Source organism: Microcaecilia unicolor, chromosome 1, assembly GCF_901765095.1.
Source record: "Microcaecilia unicolor chromosome 1, aMicUni1.1, whole genome shotgun sequence".
NCBI lineage: Eukaryota > Metazoa > Chordata > Amphibia > Gymnophiona > Siphonopidae > Microcaecilia > Microcaecilia unicolor.
This window is the reverse complement of record NC_044031.1, coordinates 540831088-540850392: the sequence shown is the minus strand read 5'-3', so window position 1 is coordinate 540850392 and position 19305 is coordinate 540831088. Positions and strand designations below refer to the sequence as shown.

The 19305-nt window shown below is 44.2% G+C and overlaps 1 protein-coding gene across 1 annotated transcript in view; it reads right to left on the bottom strand.

Annotated features, from left to right (window-relative positions):
- The window catches only part of TMEM67 (transmembrane protein 67), a 465663-nt gene that overhangs the window by 315720 nt on the left and 130638 nt on the right, over positions 1-19305 (bottom strand). Inside the window, 1 exon segment of the mRNA XM_030216600.1 lies at positions 18676-18738. Within this exon segment, the coding sequence (XP_030072460.1) occupies positions 18676-18738 (63 nt within the window).

The following is a 19305-nucleotide window of genomic DNA, read 5'->3' as shown; positions in this document are numbered from 1 at the left end:
TTACAATAGTCTAGATGACTGAGTACCAACGATTGTACCAGATTACGGAAGACGGTCCTTGGGAAGAATGGTCTTAATCTTTTTAATTTCCATATTGAGTGGAACATCTTTTTGGTTGTGTTTTTCGCGTGACTTTCGAGTGTTAGGTGTCGATCAATAGTAACTCCAAGAATTTTTAGGGTGTCCGAAATTGGTAGGTTCAATTTTGGTGTGTTGAAGGTGGTAAATTTGTTCGTGTTGTGTTGGTTTTCCGAATACGAGTCTAGCTGCAGTGTTCTGGGCTGTCTGGAGTGGGTTTTTTTTTAGTATTTGCTCTTTGCAGCCAGTGTAAAGTGCATTACAATAGTCTAGATGACTGAGTACCAACGATTGTACCAGATTACGGAAGACGGTCCTTGGGAAGAATGGTCTTAATCTTTTTAATTTCCATATTGAGTGGAACATCTTTTTGGTTGTGTTTTTCGCATGACTTTCGAGTGTTAGGTGTCGATCAATAGTAACTCCAAGAATTTTTAGGGTGTCCGAAATTGGTAGGTTCAATTTTGGTGTGTTGAAGGTGGTAAATTTGTTCGTGTTGTGTTGAGAGGTGAGTATTAGACATTGGGGTTTTTTTCTGCATTAAGTTTCAGCTGAAATGCATCTGCCCATGAATGCATGATATGTAGACTTTGGTTGAAGTCATTGGAAATTTCCTTTAAGTCTTGTTTAAATGGGATGTAGATCATTATGTCATCAGCGTATATGTATGGGTTGAGGTTTTGGTTTGATAGTAGTTTGGCCAAGGGTATCATCATTAGGTTGAATAAGGTCGGTGAATAAGGTTACTATAGAAAACCATCTAAACTCACTTAACACATGGAAAGCAACAAGCACAAATGTTTGTAGTCTAAGGAAAAAGGTTCAAGAATTTCAAGCCCTGATACTTGAAGAAGACTTGGATATTGCTGCTACTACAGACACATGGTTCAATGATTCTCATAAATGGGATGTGACCATACCAGGTTATTATCTTTTAGGAAGGATAGGGAGGGCCAAAGAGTGGCACTGTATGTGAAAAATAATATCAGAGCAGCTGGAATACAGGGGACCTGGGGAAAGGAAGAAGCTATATGGATTGCTCTGGAGACAGAAGATGAAACCTGTATCCACACGGGTGTTATCTACAGACCTCCGGAACAAAAGGAGAAGCTAGACAAGGATCTGATCGAAGATATCCTTAAAAGCATGGAATGAAAGGGGAGGCACTGTTGCTGGGAGATTTCAACTTGCTTGATGTGGATTGGAATGTCCCGTTGGCAGAATTGGAAAGAAGCAGAGAGATCATGGATGCCTGTCAAAGTGCTTTGCTCAGACAAATGGTGCCCGAACACATGAGGAAAGGATTGACGCTTAATATTGTGCTCACAAATGGAGGATGTATTTCCAACATCTAGGTGGGTGCTGACCTAGGTAATAGTGATCATCACACAATATGATTTGATATAAGAGTGAAAGCGGAGCGCAGACACACAAAACTGAATTTCAGACATACTGATTTTGGTAAAATGGGGGAATACCTGAAGAAGGAACTGACGGAAGGTAGGCATTGGAGAAGTGGAAGCACAGTGGTCCAAGCTGAAGGCGACTATAAATATGGCAACAGATCTTTATATAAAAAAAGTAAACAAAAACAAGTGAAAGAGGAAGCCTATATGGTTCTCCAAACAAGTGGCTAAAAAACTAAGGGCAAAAGAGGTTGCATTCAAGAAATACATAAGAACGCAACAAGAGGATCACGGAAAAGATTATGGATTAAATTCAAAGAAGCGAAAGATTAAAGAGAGGTGACAAGACCTTTTACAGATATATTGGCAGAAGTACTACTACTACTATTTATCATTTCTATAGCGCTACTAGATGTATGCAGCGCTGTACATGGAACATGTAACAGACTGTCTCTGCTTCACAGAACTTACAATCTAACCAAGACAGACAAGGAGAAAAGCTAGGAATTGAATTGGAAGACTGAAAGACACTGCGAATAGTATGTGGAAAGTGGAGAGGATAAAGCAAACGTGCTAAACAAATACTTCTTTTCAGTTTCCACGAAAAAAATCCTGGAGAAGGACTGCAGTCAGCTGCTGTGGATATATCTGGGAATGGAGTGGATATTACACAGTTCACAGATGAAAGTGTTTATAAGCAACTTGAAAATCTGAAAGTGGACAAAGTTATGGGGCCAGATGGGATACCTTCCAGGATACTAAGGGAGCTCAGTGAAGTCCTGGTGAGATCTCTTAAGGATTTATTAAACAGATCTTTAGACAGGAGAGGTTCTGCAGGATTGGCGATAAGTAAATGTGGTCCCTCTTCACAAAAGCAGGGACAAAGAGAGGTGGGAAACTACAAGCTGGTAAACCTAATGTCGGTGGTAGGAAAAATAATGGAGTTGCAGCTCAAGGAAAAGATTGTTAACTTCTAGAATCAACAGGTTTCAGGATCCGAGGCAACATGGCTTTATCAAAGGAAAATCCTGACAAACAAGTCTGATTGATTTCTATGACTTGGTGACCAGAGAACTGGATGAAGGACATAAGCTAGATGCAATCTATTTGGATTTCAGCAAATTGATTTGGACTGAGGGGGAAGAAACTCTGAAACAATTTTACAGTTCCTTCAATACATACCATCCTAAAACCAGGTTCAAAATTGACTTCATCCCAGAAAAAAATCAATTTTTTGGACACCACAGTCTCAATCAGCGATGGTTATATACAAACATCTATATACAAGAAATCCATATACAAGAAACCCACAGACAAATGCAGCTCCCTCCACAAGTCCAGCTTCCACCCTTCACATACAAAAAGATCCGTTATTTACAGCCAAGCCACAAGATACCACCGTATCTGCTCTGACCCAGGGGACAGAGATAGACACCTCAAAATCCTGACTGCATCTTTAGAACAGAAAGGCTACAACCCCAAAATAATCTCCAAGAATACTGCCTCCTCCCTCAAAACCCCAGGGAACATCTGCTACAGTACAAGGAAAAGAAAGCCACAGACAGAATCCCCCCTTGTACTGACATACAACCCAGAGCTGGAAAAATTAAGAAAAATCATAAAAGATCTACAGCCTCGGGTCCTACGATTGTTGAGTGGAAAATAAGGCTCCGCACCATAATGGGACTTGAGCAATTGACGGACAGACGAAGGGGCAGATTTGACCCGAAGGCGGAGGAATGGAAACATTTAGAGTGTTTATGGACTAATGCAACTGCTACACAGTGTATTCAGCCATTAAGTGGAGATGGGGGGGGGGAGGGGAGGAAAATTTACTAGGTTTTCAATAGTTTATATTGTAGTACATTTCATTAAGACTTGTTGCATAGTGGGTAGCTGATTCTGTGATTGTACTTATGAATAATGAGATTAAATAAATAAAAAAAAATTTCAAATCAAAAAAAAAAAAAAAAAAAAAAAAAAAGATCTACAGCCTCTACTCTAGGAGGATGAATTGCTGAAAGAGATATTCCCATCCCCACCAGTGCTGGCTTTCCGACAGCCACCCAACTTAAAACACAAGCTAATTAGAAGTAAGCTCCCAACACAGACTCAAAAAGAGGAGAGTGGCACGCATCCTTGCAATATATCCAGCTGCAAACTATGCCAAAACATTTCACAGGACCCCACGGTCATTCACAAAGGAAAAATATTCAAAATTAAGGAATCCTTCACATGCTCATCTTCCAATGTGGTATACATCATTCAGTGTAAAAAATGCAATGAAGGGTGGGGTACTACATTTATTTTATTTATTTGTTACATTTATAGCCCACATTTTCCCACCTTATTTGTAGGCTCAATGTGGCTTACATAGTACCGGAGAGGCGTTACAGACTCTGGTGTAAACAAATACAAAGTGATGTTGTGGTAAGATAAAGTTCATGTGGCATAGCCACACTAGGGAATCGTACAACAGAAGAGTTGTGTTATGTCCATTACGTTCTTTAGTTTTGTTGTGTTGCAGAGATCATGCATTTATGTTGGATCAGTAGGGTATGCCTTTTTAAACAGATTAGTTTTTAGTGTTTTCCAGAAGTTAGGTGGTCGTTCATAGTTTTCAAGGCTTTTGGTAATGCGTTCCACAATTGTGTGCTTATGTAGGAAAAACTGGATGTGTAAGTTGATTTGTATTTGAGTCCTTTGCAGCTTGGGTAGTGCACATTTCGGTATGTTCGTGTTGATTCGGATGTATTTCTAGTTGGTAGGTCAATCAAGTCTGTCATGTATCCCGGAGCTTCACTGTAGATAATTTTGTGAACCAGAGTGCAGATTTTGAAAGCAATGCGTTCTTTGATTGGGAGCCAGTGTAGTTTTTCGCGAAGGGGTTTTGCACTTTCAAATTGCGTTTTTTCCGAAGATAAGCCTAGCTGCCGTGTTTGAGCAGTCTGAAGTTTTAAGGTTTGTTCTTTGCATCCCGCATAAATTCCATTGCAGTAGTCTACATGGCTTAGTACCATTGATTGTATCAGGTTGCGAAATGTTCCCCTCGGGAAGAATTGTTTCACGCATTTCAGTTTCCACATTGAGTAGAACATTTTCTTTGTTGTGGATGTCACTTGGCTCTCTAGTGTTAAGTTGCGGTCCATTGTAACGCAGAGGATTTTAAGGCTATCTGAGATACGGAGGGTGTAATCTGGAGTGTTGATAATTGTGGGGTTATCCGCGCTGTGTAGGGATGAGAGAATGAGACAGTGTGGGTTTTTTTCTTTGTTTAGTTTTAGTTGCAATGCATTTGCACAAGAGTTGGATAAACAAGTCAGATGCTAAAGAAGAGATTTAATTTACATAGACTCCATATGAAAAATGCCAGTACCAACCAGGATGTCACCTCTGTGGGGCAGAACTTTACAAACCCAGAACACTGTACCAGTGATTTTATGGTAAGAATACTGAAAGGGAACTTTAAAGCAATTCAGGAACATAAGACCTTTGAAGTCAGAATATTTTGACACCCACCAGACAGGACAAAAACAAGGTTCTGGGTTTTCTAGCCCATTATAAAACATAAAATTGTACTGCTTTGTCAACCTCTTATCTCCATGCATATCTCCCTGTCCCTCATCCACCCAGCTCTCTTGTCTCTCACCTAACCCACCCTCATCCTGTTAGACTGGTCACTGAAATGCTTTGATGTTTCACTTATATATACTGTCATCTATCAACATTTGCTTATTTCCGATCTGACGAAGAAGGGCTACCTTCAAACGCTAATCACAAAATGTATTGTTATGTCCAATAAAAAAGATATCTTATTTTGTTTTCCATGTTTTATTTGGTTCTATTTCTATTAATTACCTTTAAAAGAGGACTAACACGGCTACCACATCTCTCTAGCAAAGCCTTCGATATGGTTCCTCACAGAAGACTAGTGAACAAGATGAGAGGTTTAAATAGGATCCAAAGTGGTGAACTGGATTGGAAACTGGTTGACCGACAGGCGGCAGAGGGTAAATGGAATCCGCTGACAGGAAAGGAAGGTGTGTAGTGGAATGCCTCAGGGGTCAGTACTGGGGCTGGTTTAATGAGAGATATTGCTGAAGGGTTAGAAGGAAAAGCTTGCCTTTTTCACGGATGACGCAAAGATAGCCAATAGAGTGAATACCCTGGAGGGAGTAAAAACCATGAGAAGATATCTCCAAAAATTAGAAGAATGGTGAAAGGTCTGGCAGTTAAAATTTAACCTTAATCCTAATAGGGGATATATATATATATATATATATATATATATATATATATATATATATATATATATATATAAATAATAGGAGGTACCTAAAACATTAACAAACAGTACTCCTGTTCTATATAAAATTACAAAATCTTTATTAGTGAAAACAAACCAGTACTTTAAAAGAATTACCAAATAGTATCCCTGCAACTCACTCACACTGCCATCCACACCAGACTTATACCCTGATCACATATGTAAATCCCACAAAGAACATTGAACATAAACCCTAAACTGCAGTTTCTTCAGTCTCTGTGTATCCTCAGAGCACAATCTCAATAAAGATCAGTCAGTGAGCCCTAAAAAAACAAGGCACACAAAACCCAGTTCTTAATAATTGTAAGCAGATATTGAACATTGCTGATCTTTGTATCCAACAAGTTCTCAAGTGAAAAAAGAAAAAAAAACTCCACTGCAATATAAAGCCACTGTTCTTATTCCTGTGATAAAAAAAACCACAGAGAAATATTGAGAATTGCAAAGTCACACAAATCTTCTGTGATCCTCCTGCACACAGTCAAACCTTTAAATTAAAGGCAGCCAAAGAATGCTTCAGGTAAGTGGGAGGCTTCCAGGGATAGGTGAATTAAACCCACATAGTTGGTATATTCCAAAGTTCCCCAATGCGAGACTGCATTTCGTAGCTCTTCCTCAGGGGGAACCACCCCTTATCACTTATAACATATCAGCAAACAGAAAAAAACACATAATAACATAGGCAACTAACAATCTAACAATCACTTTCAAATGAATACAATCCATATAGATATACATTGTAGCAGCTACTCACCAACGGACTAACGTCCAGGCAGGGAATCCCAGCCCCAACTCCAAGCTTCCAGCTCATAAATTGCAGCACAGAACGGCAGGCCAAATACCAAACAGTGAAGAGCAAAACGCCCTAACCTTAAAGAGACAGAGTCTCAAATCCACTCAATTTCCAGATTAAGCCCTCTAAGGATCACAGTATCCCACTGAAAAATATAACGCTGCTCAATAGCCAGCAACCTAGCAGAGATGTCCCCACCTCCCCACCTCAGGGGTAGGCAGCTGTACTAGCACAACACATTTCAAATCCTCTAAAGTGTGTTTACATGAAACCCAATGAGCTACTAGAGGAGTATCTTTTTCACAAATTCTAAGATTACTCACATGCTCTGCAAGCCTCTGCTTTAAACGCCGTTTAGTATGCCCAATGTAGTATAAAGGGCAAGGGCATATAATACAATATACCACCCTCTCACTATTACAAGTGGTGTTGCAGTTCAAATAAAATCTTTTTGAAGTATGTGGGATAGTGACCCAATTAGTGGGAATAGAGTGCTTACAATAAACGCATTTCCCACAATGGGAATGCTGACCAGCACTCCTATCTGAAAAAGGACGTTTCAACAATTCACCCAGGTTAGCCTGTCTACTGTATGCAATTTTAGGGCGCTCTCTGAATTCAGGATGAAACAACAGAACGTGCCAGTGCTTATGTATCAGTTGTCCAATTTTTGAAGCCCGGTGAGAAAAGGGAAGTGCACATGCTAAAGCCTTCCCTTGTGTAGCCTGCCTGGGCAGGAATAACCATTCTCTCTGGGCATATAAAGCTCTCTTATATGCCTTTCTAACCACTTTTACCGGATAACCCCTTTCTATAAATCTACCTGTCTCTAGCCCGGGTTTTAAATTCCAAAACAGAAGAACAAAGTTGACGCAACCTCAGGAACACCCTCTCTCAATGCTACATGATGATGACTAGAATGATGCAAGAGGGTGTTCCTGTCGGTCGGCTTCCTAAAAATTGTAGTCTGAAACCCTGAGTATCAGACTTAACAATGTTATGTCAAGAAACTCGATCATCTTTTTATCTACCCTAGTGGTAAACTTAATGTGGTGGGTCACAGAATTGAGGTCTGCAATGAAGGACAGTAGCTCTTGTAATATCTTACTTTTATGTGTTTAATGAATGTTTAATAGTGTATTTATTTATATTATGTGTGTTCTACTGTAAGCTGCTCAGTAGTTTATTGATGCATGGATTATAAGTGAAATGAAACAATTAGACCTACCTAAACCAAAGCCTACCCTGAGCACAGATCTTTGAAAAATGAGGTTGTTTTTTTCTGGCATTTTTACCTCAAGTACTCTGCTTGATATATTTGAAACAAAACAGATCTTTATTTCTGTAAGTTCATACTGCTGTGTTACCTGTTCAGTTATTTTTCTGTTGCTTTAGCAGAAGGGAATCAGTTCAATTTTCTTGTTTTTAAGGAGCTTGGTGCTGGCTCTCTTTGTGTTTTTTTTTTTTACCTAACTTCAAAGGGAGAAACAAAACTATTATACTCTTTCAAATCTCAGCACTTCTGAGGTGTTAGTTCCCTCCCCCCCACCAATCTTACAATATATTTCAATGTTCCCTCTCAGCTGTGCAGCCACGCAACTTTTTTTAAACTGCCACACAGCAGGGTCACTAGGACCTTCCCCCACCTCCTTCCACTGCCACCATCAACCGCTGGCTGCTGCTTCTCCAGACCAGCAAAGAAGGTAAAACCATCATAGGGCCATACTCTGCATACAAGGCAGAAGAACAGGAGGGATCTAGTGAGGCTTGAAAAATGGTCTAGAATTTGGCAGCTAAGATTTACTGCTTAAAAAAAAAATGTAGGGTTATATATCTGGACTGAAAAAATCCGAAGGGGCAGTACACTATAAACTTAATTTTAATTTAATTAAATAAGAACATAAGAGTAGATATACTGGGTCAGACCAATGGTCCATCTAGCCAAACAGTGACCAAGCCAGGTCACAAGTACCTGGCAGAAACCCAAATTGTGGCAACACTCCATACTACAAATCCCAGGGCAAGCAGTTGCCTCCCATGTCTGCCTCAATAGTAGACTATGGACTTTTCCTCCAGGAATTGGTCCAAAACCTTTTTAAACCCAGATACGCTAACTGCTGTTACCACATCCTCCAGCAAAGAGTACCAGAGCCCAACCACTTATTGAGTGAAAAAATATTTCCTCCTATTTGTTTTAAAAGTATTTCCATGTAACTTCCTTGAGTGTCCCCTAGTCTTTCTTCTTTTGGAATGAGTAAAAAAAAATCGATTTACTTCTATACCACTCAGGATTTTGTAGAGCTCAATCATATCTCCCTTGATCCGTCTCTTTTTCCAAGCTAAGAGCCCTAACCTCTTTAACCTTTCTCATACGAGAGGAGTTCCATCCTCTTTATCATTTTGGTCACTCTTCTTTGAACCTTTTCTAATTCTGCTATTTCTTTTTTGAGATATAGCGATCAGAACTGAATGCAATACTCAAGGTGCAGACACATCATGGAGCGATACAAAGGCATTATAGCCGGAGGATGTGATTAGCGTATCTAGGTTTAAAAAAAGGTTTGGACAAATTCCTGGACGAAATGTCCATAGTCTGCTATTGAGACACACATGGGAAGCAACTGCTTGCCTTGGGATTTGTAGTATGGAGTGTTGCCACAATTTGGGTTTCTGCCAGGTACTTGTGACCTGGCTTGGCCACTGTTTGCAAAACAGGACACTGAGCTAGATGGACCATTGGTCTGACCCAGTATGGCTACTCTTATGTTATGTACTATGCCACCAAGGACCAGATCCAAAATGACTCCCCTCTTGTTGGTTCTTAGTCTTTAGGAATAACTGTTTTTCTTCTTTGCCATCCCTGAGTTCAAACAAGATGATGCTGCTACTCCTGTTAACTCCAAACAGCACATTTGAAAATTATTAATTACTAGTAAAAAAGGCCCGTTTCTGTTTTAAAGGAAACAGGCACTAGCAAGGTTTCCCTCGGAGTGTGTATGTTTGAGAGAGTGTGAATGTGGCGAGTGTGTGTGTGTGTGTGTGTGAGAAGAGAGTCCCCCCCCCCAGTATGTCTCCCATTTGCAGGGGTGTCCCCCCCTCCCTCCCTCCCTTCCTCCCAGTTGCAGGGTCCCCCCTCCTCCATCCTCCCTTTTTCCCAGTTGCAGGGTCCCCCCTCCATCCCTTCCTCCTTTTTTCCCAGTTGCAGGGTTCCCCCCCCCCCCTCCCTTTTCCCAGTTGCAGGGTCCCCCCTCCCCCTCCCTTTTTCCCAGTTGCAGGGTCCCCCCCCCCCCCCCCAGTTGCAGGGTCCGTGTGTCTCCCCCCTCCTTTTGTCCAGTGGAAACAGCTGTAAAAACGGCAATCAGAAGCAGCTCCTAGGTTCCTTTTTTTTTTGAGTGTATAGGAATGACGGCTGCTTTGGGGAGTAGAATCAGAGATTAACCAATGGGCTTCCTTGTTTACCATAGACTTGCTTGGTTCACTTCCACTCCTGTCTATTGAACGTCCTGCAGCATGTCATAGCAGCCAATCAGTGGTACTTCAGGAATGACATCACTTTTATCTACTCCACTTTCCTTTTCCACGGTTCCAGGCAGCCTCAGAACGTTGGAGGTGAGAATTATTATATATAGGTTCTCCAAAGACAAGCAGGCCAATATTCTCACTGACGGGTGACGTCACGTTGGCCCGGAGGACTTTCTAGCAAAGTCCATGACAAAATTAAAAATGTCCCCGTCGCGCGGGCGGATGCAGTGCGCATGCGCGCGTCCACTTTCCCGCCCGTCGCGCGGGCACATTCCTCAGTTTTTTCTTCTCCGCGTCTGAGGTGACACGGAGCTCGACCTTCGTCTTCGTGTTCCTCCTGTGCCCGGAGGTGAAGATTCGGAAAGAAAAGGAAGTATCCTTCTAGTTATCTTAGAAATTTTTCGTTATTAAGTTTCCTTTCTTTTAGCCTGCGATTTTATTTAAATCGCTCGGTCGGGTTTATTTTCCCCTTTTTTCTTTTGTGTCCTCTTTTTATAGACACAATCGTGTCTTTTGATTGGCAGGGATAGTTTTTCCCGAGATGTCAACGAAGACGCCCAGCGGCTTCAGCCTTGTGCCCGCTGTCATCGGGCCATCTCTGGCACTGACACACACTCGTGGTGTATTCAGTGCCTTGGGCCGGACCACCGCTCGGAGAGCTGTAAGTTGTGTCTCGCCATGAAGAAGCGGACACTGCTCTCTCGAGACGCCCAGAGATAAAAGATTTTTGGGCCCGGTGCTTCGGCGTCGGCGCAGTCGGCGTCGTCTAAGTCGGCGCCGTCCAATCGGCGCCGGGGAAGTCGGTGCCGGTGAAGTCGGTGCCGTCGAGGACGATGTCTTCAGGGCCGGCGTCGTAGAGGTCGACGTCGAAGGAAGCGTCGGCACCAGGAGACCGGGGACAGGCTGCCATTCGACCGATGCATGCTGGGAGCAGTGATGCATCGAGTGGGTCTCCACCCACCTCGGCGCTCCTGCTTTGCAGACCCCCGGGACCGTCCTGCGTCGGACCCGGCCCCGAAGAGACGTGTGGATTCCACGTCCTCTTCTCCGGTGCCGAGGAGTCTCGACGACATGCGTCGGGCGAAGGCCAAGAGGCAATCATCGTCGATCTCCTTCGGACACGGCACCGGGAGCTCCGGGTCAGCGATACACTCGATACCCGAGAAGCGTCGGTGCCGAGAGGACCGCTCTCCCTCTATTACTGAGGTTCCGACGCGTGGGGTTACTGGCAGCCGAGTCCCCACTCCCCAACCTCAGCAGACTTTGCCTCCGATGCCTCAACCGACCCCGCAGCATCTTCCGGCACCAACTTTGGATGAGCGTATGCAGGCCATGTTCCCATTTTTTATGGACATGATGCAGCAGTAGCAGTCGGCATCGAGGTTGTCGGTGCCGACAGCGTCGGCGGTGCCGGTGTCGATGTTTTCAGAGGCACCGGTGCTGACCGGCATCGGAGGTGTCGACATTGCCGGTGCCGGATGTTTCTGCATCAGGCCTTCAGCCTGTGGTGAGGTCTGTCTCACCGGTGCCGCCTCCGGCGCCGGTGTCTTTGACTTCCCGAGTTGACTCTCCCGAGACATCGGGGCAGGAAGCTTCTCCGGAGTCTCAGGGACAGTCAACTTCTCGGCATCATCATAGAGGCCGTCAAGCCTCTTCGTCGAGACGGGCTCAGATCCGGGCGGCTCTGTCTGAGCTTTTAGCCCCATCTGACAATACCTCATCTGAGGATGATGATGGAGGTGCATGGAGAGTTCTTTGACGAGGATTCTCAAGGCATTCCATCTGACTCCACTCCCTCGCCACAGAGGCAGCTGTCTCCTCCCGAGAGCTTGTCTTTTTCATCTTTTGTTCGGGAGATGTCTGAGGCCATCCCCTTCCCCGTGGAAATTGTGGACGAGCCCAGAGCCAAAATGCTTGAGGTTCTGGACTATCCATCTCCACCTTCATCTTCTGCCACAGTTCCTTTTCATGAGACTCTCAAGGAACTTATGCTGAGGAACTGGGAGAAGCCTTTTCTTGCCCCAACGTCCCCAAAAAGTTGAGTCCCAATACAGGATCCACGGGGAACCCAGTCTCATGCAGACCCAATGTTCTCATGATTCAGCGGTGGTGGACTCCGCTCTCAGAAGAGCCAAGAGTTCCAGGAGCTTCTCCTCGGCGCCCCCGGGGCGGGAGGTTTGGAACTCTGGACGCTTTGGGGAGAAAGGCGTATCAGGCCGGTCTGCTCGCCGCCAAGATCCAGTCATACCAACTCTACACCGAGTATTCATTTACGGAACTCTGTGAGGCAACTTGAGAGTGTTGGTAGATACACTCCCTGAGGAGAAAGCCGAACCCTTTCGTCAAGTGATCAGGCAGCAGAAGGCGTGTCGCAAGTTCCTGTCCAGGGGCATTTTTGACACTTGCGATGTGGTATCTCGCTTCTCTGCTCAAGGTATAGCGATGCACAGGCTCTCATGGCTGCGTGCCTCTAACTTGGAGGAACGAACTCAGCGGAAGATAGCAGATATCCCATGCCGGGGGGATCACCTTTTTGGAGAGAAGGTAGAAGAGATGATTGATCATCTCTACCAGCGTGACAACGCTATGGACTCTCTCTCCTGCCGGGCGCCTTCTGCAACCACTTCCACTGCTAGGAAGTTTTTTAAGGGAAGAAGAAGTGCTCCTTTCGCTTCTAGGAACCGAAAGTACACTCCTTATTCCCGTCAGCCGGTTCAGGCTCGACCCCAGCCCGCTCGCTCTCGTCAGCAGCGGGCACCGAAGCAGGCCCCTGCAGCTCCCCAGCAAAAACCAGGGACGGGTTTTTGACTGGCTCCAGCAGAGCATAGCCGGAATCAAAGTACCTGTGCCGGACGATCTGCCGGTCGGGGGGAGGTTAAAATTTTTTCACCAAAGGTGGCCTCTCTTAACCTCCGATCGGTGGGTTCTCCAAATAGTCCGGTGCGGGTACGCTCTCAATTTGATTTCCGAACCTCCAAATTGCCCACCAGGAGCTCAGTCTTTCAGTTCCTACCACAAGCAGGTACTTGCAGAGGAACTCTCTGCCCTTCTCAGCGCCAATGCGGTCGAGCCCGTGCATTCCGGGCAAGAAGGGCTGGGATTCTATTCCAGGTACTTCCTTGTGGAAAATAAAACAGGGGGGATGTGTCCCATCCTAGACCTAAGGGCCCTGAACAAATATCTGGTCAAAGAAAAGTTCAGGATGCTTTCCCTGGGCACCCTTCTTCCCATGATTCAGGAAAACGATTGGCTATGCTCTCTGGACTTGAAGGACGCTTACACCCACATATCCAGCTCACAGGAGGTATCTTCGATTTCGGCTGGGATCACAGCACTTTCAGTACTGTGTTTTGCCTTTTGGCTTGGCGTCTGCACCCAGGGTATTCACAAAGTGCCTGGCAGTTGTGGCAGCATCGCTACGCAGACTGGGAGTGCATGTGTTCCCTTATCTGGACGATTGGCTGGTGAAGAACACCTCCCCGCAAGAAACTTTGGAGTCCATGCGGATGACTATTCAGGTGCTAGAGATGTTGGGGTTTGTCATCAATTATCTCAAGTCCCATCTCATCCCAGCTCAAAAATTGGAATTCATAGGAGCTCTGTTGTGCACAAAGACAGCTTGCGCTTATCTCCCAGGACCCAGAGCGGACAGACTTCTGTCTCTGGTTTCCACAGTGCAAGCGTCTCAGCAGATCACAGCTCGGCAGATGTTGAGATTGCTTGGCCACATGGCCTCCACAGTTCATGTGACACCCATGGCACGTTTACACATGAGATCTGCTCAATGGACCCTAGCTTCTCAGTGGTTTCAGGCCACGGGGAATCTAGAGGATGTAGTCCGGCTGTCCATCAATTTTCGCAACTCCCTCAATTGGTGGACCATTCGATCCAATCTGGTCTTGGGACGCCCATTCCAAATTCCTCAGCCACAAAAAGTGCTGACGACGGATGCATCCCTCCTCGGGTGGGGAGCGCATGTAGATGGGCTTCACACTCAAGGAGCTTGGTCTCTTCAGAAGAGGCATCTCCAGATCAATCTCCTGGAATTGCGAGCGATCTGGAACGCCCTGAAGGCCTTCAGAGATCGGCTAGCCAACAAAATTGTCCTCATTCAGACAGACAATCAGGTGGCTATGTATTACACCAACAAGCAAGGGGGTACCGGATCTCGTCCTCTGTGTCAGGAGGCCATGCAGATGTGGCTATGGGCTTATCAAAACGGAATGTTTCTCCAAGCCACTTATCTAGCCGGTGTAAACAACAGTCTAGCCGACAGGCTGAGCAGAGTTATGCGGCCTCACGAGTGGTCCTTGAACATGACTATTGCCAAAAAGATCTTTCAAGTTTGGGGCACTCCATCGATAGATCTTTTTGGTTCCCAGGACAATCACAAGGTTCCTCAATTCTGTTCCAGACTTCAGGCCCACGGCAGGCTAGCGTCGGATGCCTTCCTCCTTTTTTGGGGGACAGGACTCCTATATGCGTATCCTCCCATCCTTTTAGTGGGGAAGACTCTCCTGAAACTCAAGCAAGACCAGGGAACCATGATTCTGATAGCGCCCTTTTGGCCCCGTCAGATATGGTTTCCCCTTCTTCTGGAACTTTCTTCAGAAAAGCCATGGAGATTGGACTGCTTTCCGACCCTCATTACCCAGAACGATGGGGCGCTTCTACATCCCAACCTCCGGTCACTAGCTCTCACGGCCTGGATGTTGCGAGCTTAGAGGTTGCCTCCTTTGGTCTCTCTGAGGGTGTCTCCAGAGTCCTGTTTGCTTCCAGAAAAGATTCCACACATAAGTGTTACTCTTTTAAATGGAGGAGGTTTGCCGTCTGGTGTGACAGCAATGGTCTAGATCCTTTCTCTTGTCCTGCACAGACCTTGCTTGAGTACCTTCTGCATTTATCCGAGTCTGGTCTTAAGACCAACTCAGTCAAGGTTCATCTTAGCGCAATCAGTGCTTATCATTCACATGTTGATGGCTTGCCGATTTCTGGACAGCCTTTAGTCATGCGTTTCATGAGAGGTTTGTTTTTGTCAAAGCCCCCTATCAAACCTCCTCCAGTGCCATGGGATCTCAATGTCGTTCTCACCCAGCTGATGACAACTCCTTTCGAGCCACTGGATTCCTGTCATCTGAAGTACTTGACCTTGAAGGTCATTTTCTTGGTGGCTGTTACTTCAGCTCGTAGGGTCAGTGAGCTTCAAGCCCTGGTAGTTCATGCACCATTCCTTGTCTTTCATCATGACAGAGTAGTTCTCCGCACGCACCCAAAGTTTCTACCGAAGGTGGTGTCGGAGTTCCATCTGAACCAGTCAATTGTCTTGCCAACATTTTTTCCCCCTCCTCACACGAGCCCGGGCGAAAGCAAGTTGCACACTTTGGACTGTAAAAGAGCACTGGCCTGTTACGTGGAGCGGACACGCCCCTTCAGACAGTCCGCCCATCTGTTTGTTTCTTTTAATCCCAATAAGAGGGGAGTTGCTGTCGGAAAAAGCACCATTTCTAATTGGCTAGCAGATTGCATTTCCTTCTCTTACGCCCAAGCTGGGCTGACTTTGGATGGCCATGTCACGGCTCATAATGTTAGAGCCATGGCGGCGTCACTGGCTCATCTAAAGTCAGCCACCATAGAAGAGATTTGCAAAGCTGCGACGTGGTCTTCTATCCACACATTCACATCACATTACTGCCTTCAGCAGCATAGCCGACGCGACAGTCGGTTTGGGCAGTCGGTGCTGCAGAGTCTGTTTGGGGTTTAGAATCCAACTCCACCCCCCCTAGGCCCATTTTATTCTGTTCCAGGCTGCACTCTCAGTTAGTTGAGTTTGGTTTCAGGTCAATTTTGTTTTTTGTCCTCGCCGTTGCGGGACCCAATTGACCATTCTTTGTTATGTTGAGTGAGCCTGGGGGCTAGGGATACCCCATCAGTGAGAATATTGGCCTGCTTGTCTTTGGAGAAAGAGTAGTTACTTACCTGTAACAGGTGTTCTCCGAAGACAGCAGGCAATATATTCTCACAACCCTCCCACCTTCCCTTTGGAGTTGTATTCCTCTAATTCTTGTAATTAACTGAGGAATGTGCCCGCGCGACGGGCGGGAAAGTGGACACGCGCATGCGCACTGCATCCGCCCGCGCGACGGGGGACATTTTTTAATTTTGTCATGGACTTTGCTAGAAAGTCCTCCGGGCCGACGTGACATCACCCGTCAGTGAGAATATATTGCCTGCTGTCTTCGGAGAACACCTGTTACAGGTAAGTAACTACTCTATACACACTCAAAGGTATGTATTTCAAATCAAGTCAACTTTTTGAGCTCACTAAATTGAGTGTTTAAGAGAGCAAAATAAAATTTTGAACTAATTCCTCCATCCTGAACAGGTGCTAGGGAAAAATATGTATGTCAATGGATTTAAACAGCCTACCACAATCCCCACAACAGAACCAGTCTGCCCGGTCAAAACTTTACTGCAATGCTTTTGCTGCATACTTTGCCAAAAAAAAATTAAAAGTCTCCACCAGGCTTTACAGGCAGTCTCACCCAGTCTCCTATCGGTGAACCAGGAGCACTCAAACTTGCCTTCTCCTTAAACAGACATATGGGACTCTCAACCCAATAACAGAGGAGGGGCTTGACAAAATCTTAAGAAGCCTTCAACCATCTACCTGCTCCCTCAACCCCTGCCCACCAAAGATAGTACAACAGCCAAGCAGGGAGCCTCAAAAATCATGAAATCTCTTTCTAATAGACAGCTATAAGCAGCATTAAAAAAGGCAGTGGTAAGTCTTTGCTAAAGAAGAGCAACCCTAACCAGGAGTAGCTCAAAAGTTACCGGCCAATATCTAAAATCCCATTTCCAGGGAAACTTATAGAACAAATAGTCTGTGTTCAACTCGACTGGCTAGAAGAGAAAATTGGCTAGTTCCATGTCAATCCGAATTCAGACCCCGTTACGTAACAGAAACAGTCCTCGTATCCCTATAGAAACCGAGACAGAGGATTTGCTTCAGTGATTGTACTGCTGGATTTCTCAGCAGCTTTTGCCACTGTGGACTATGATATCAAGCTAGCACAACTGGCAGAAACAGGTATCCATGTCACTGTACTTGCTTAGTTCAGAAAGGCAAAACGCTATACTGTTCAGCAGCACCTAATCACCACCATGGGCACTGATCTGCAGGGTACAAAAAGAACTGATACTGTCACCTATTCTATTCAATATCTATTTCAAAATCCTAGCCAAGCCAATTCAGTCAACAGACAGTCAGTTCTACATCTATGCAGATGACGCACAGCCACTCATACCCTTTGAACCAAACTTATCTACAGCCCTGAATAAACTACCTGTTACAGCAATTCAACAATGGGCTCGAAACAAAGTTTGCCTGTACTCAAGTAAAAATGAGCTCCTATGGTTCCCTATCAGAAGTGAGCAAATACCCAACAACCCAATCTCTTTTGAGAGATACAAACTCCCGCTTAAATCACACGTCAGGAACTCTGATTTACAGCTAGACTCACTTACTCTGATCCCCAAACCCAAAAAACATATAAGATCTGCATCTATCATTTGCGACAATTACGCTGCCGCTCTCCATACACTATCACATCACACCATTTTTGTAAAGACTTAAATGGCTACCAGTACAATACAGAGCTAAATTAAAAAATTTACATCTGATCTTAAAGGAAATGGGCCAGAGTATTTGAAGAACAGGATCTTCCTCTACACACCTCCAAGGTCACTAAGGTGCTCCCAAGGAGCATCCCTAACCACACCCTCTCCAAGGGACATCAAGCTATATGACACCCGCCAGTGAGCTTTCTCTGAGGTAGCGCCCTCTCTCTGGAATATACTCTCTGAAAGGCTTCACTCAACACAAGACTACCTCTATTTCAGGAAGCAGGTGAAAGCTTGGCTCTTTTCCCAAGCCTTTAATAGAAGAAGCACCAACTTGCTAGTCAAACACAAACACACACAAGGGCTAACACCAGCTGCACATACTGCAGCAGGACTTGCTTATCCACTCCTACCCTAGTTCAGATCATATTCAGGCACCTTTCTGACTTCACGTGCAACTTATCTTTTAAGTTAGTTTCCCTATTTTCTATATATTTCTACCTACCCATTTACACCCTATGCTGCCTATGTTTTACCTCTGCTTACACTCTACGCTGTCTATTAAAATGTTTTCTTGCCTACTGTGCAATGTAAATTGTAAGTAGTATATTATGCAATACTAAAAATTATATGAATATTTTTACTATTATAAATATCTATTGCTTATGTTCAACATTCTTGCTGTACACTGCTTTGGATAAAATTTCTTCAAAAAGGCAGTTAATAAATCCTAATAAATAAAATATAATGCGACTTATACCACAGAAACATGCAGACTGCAAACTAGAACTACAAAAATATATATATTAATTGTACACTAATTTGCTCTGTCCATAATAATAGTGTGTATCAGGTCATAAAACAAATCAAGATTACTCACATTAAAAAAAATTAGTTGGAAATTAAAAATCACATGTAAATCTCACCAGACAAGCAGCAGCTGAGGCCTGCAAATTTTCTGAAAACCATGCTGACCGGACTGATATACCCTTCAAACAAAAAGAATACATTTTCTTCTTTTAATCCACAAAGCATTATTAATAGACTCAACTACATAAAAGAAAACAAACATATTCTGATCATGTATCATCATTCAAATCAGCAGGCAAAATATCACTCGTCTTCAATTACTGATTTGTTGCTGCTTCAATTTTAAAAAAAATTCTGAATTTAGCATTTTTCAGTAGAGTTTAATGGCACCATACACCTACCTCATGTTTTTCTTCCAAACACTTGTCTGATATTATTTTAAAGATATTGTCAGCCCTCTCTCTTCTGTATATTAAACTCAGTATTACACCACCCTACTGTAGTCGCAAGCAGCTGATTTACCTCAGACTGAGTATATATTCAGGAGTAAGGTGAACATAAAAAAAAATCTGACCACATTCAAATGAGCTATCTCCAATCTGAAGGAAGAAATCTGTTCAATTTTAAGATTGAAAATGTATTCAAGATGTTAATTTCCCAAATATAGATGACACAGAAATTGAGAATAAATAATAGCACTATTAGATGGAATACTGTGCAAATAAATAATATTTTTATTGCACTAC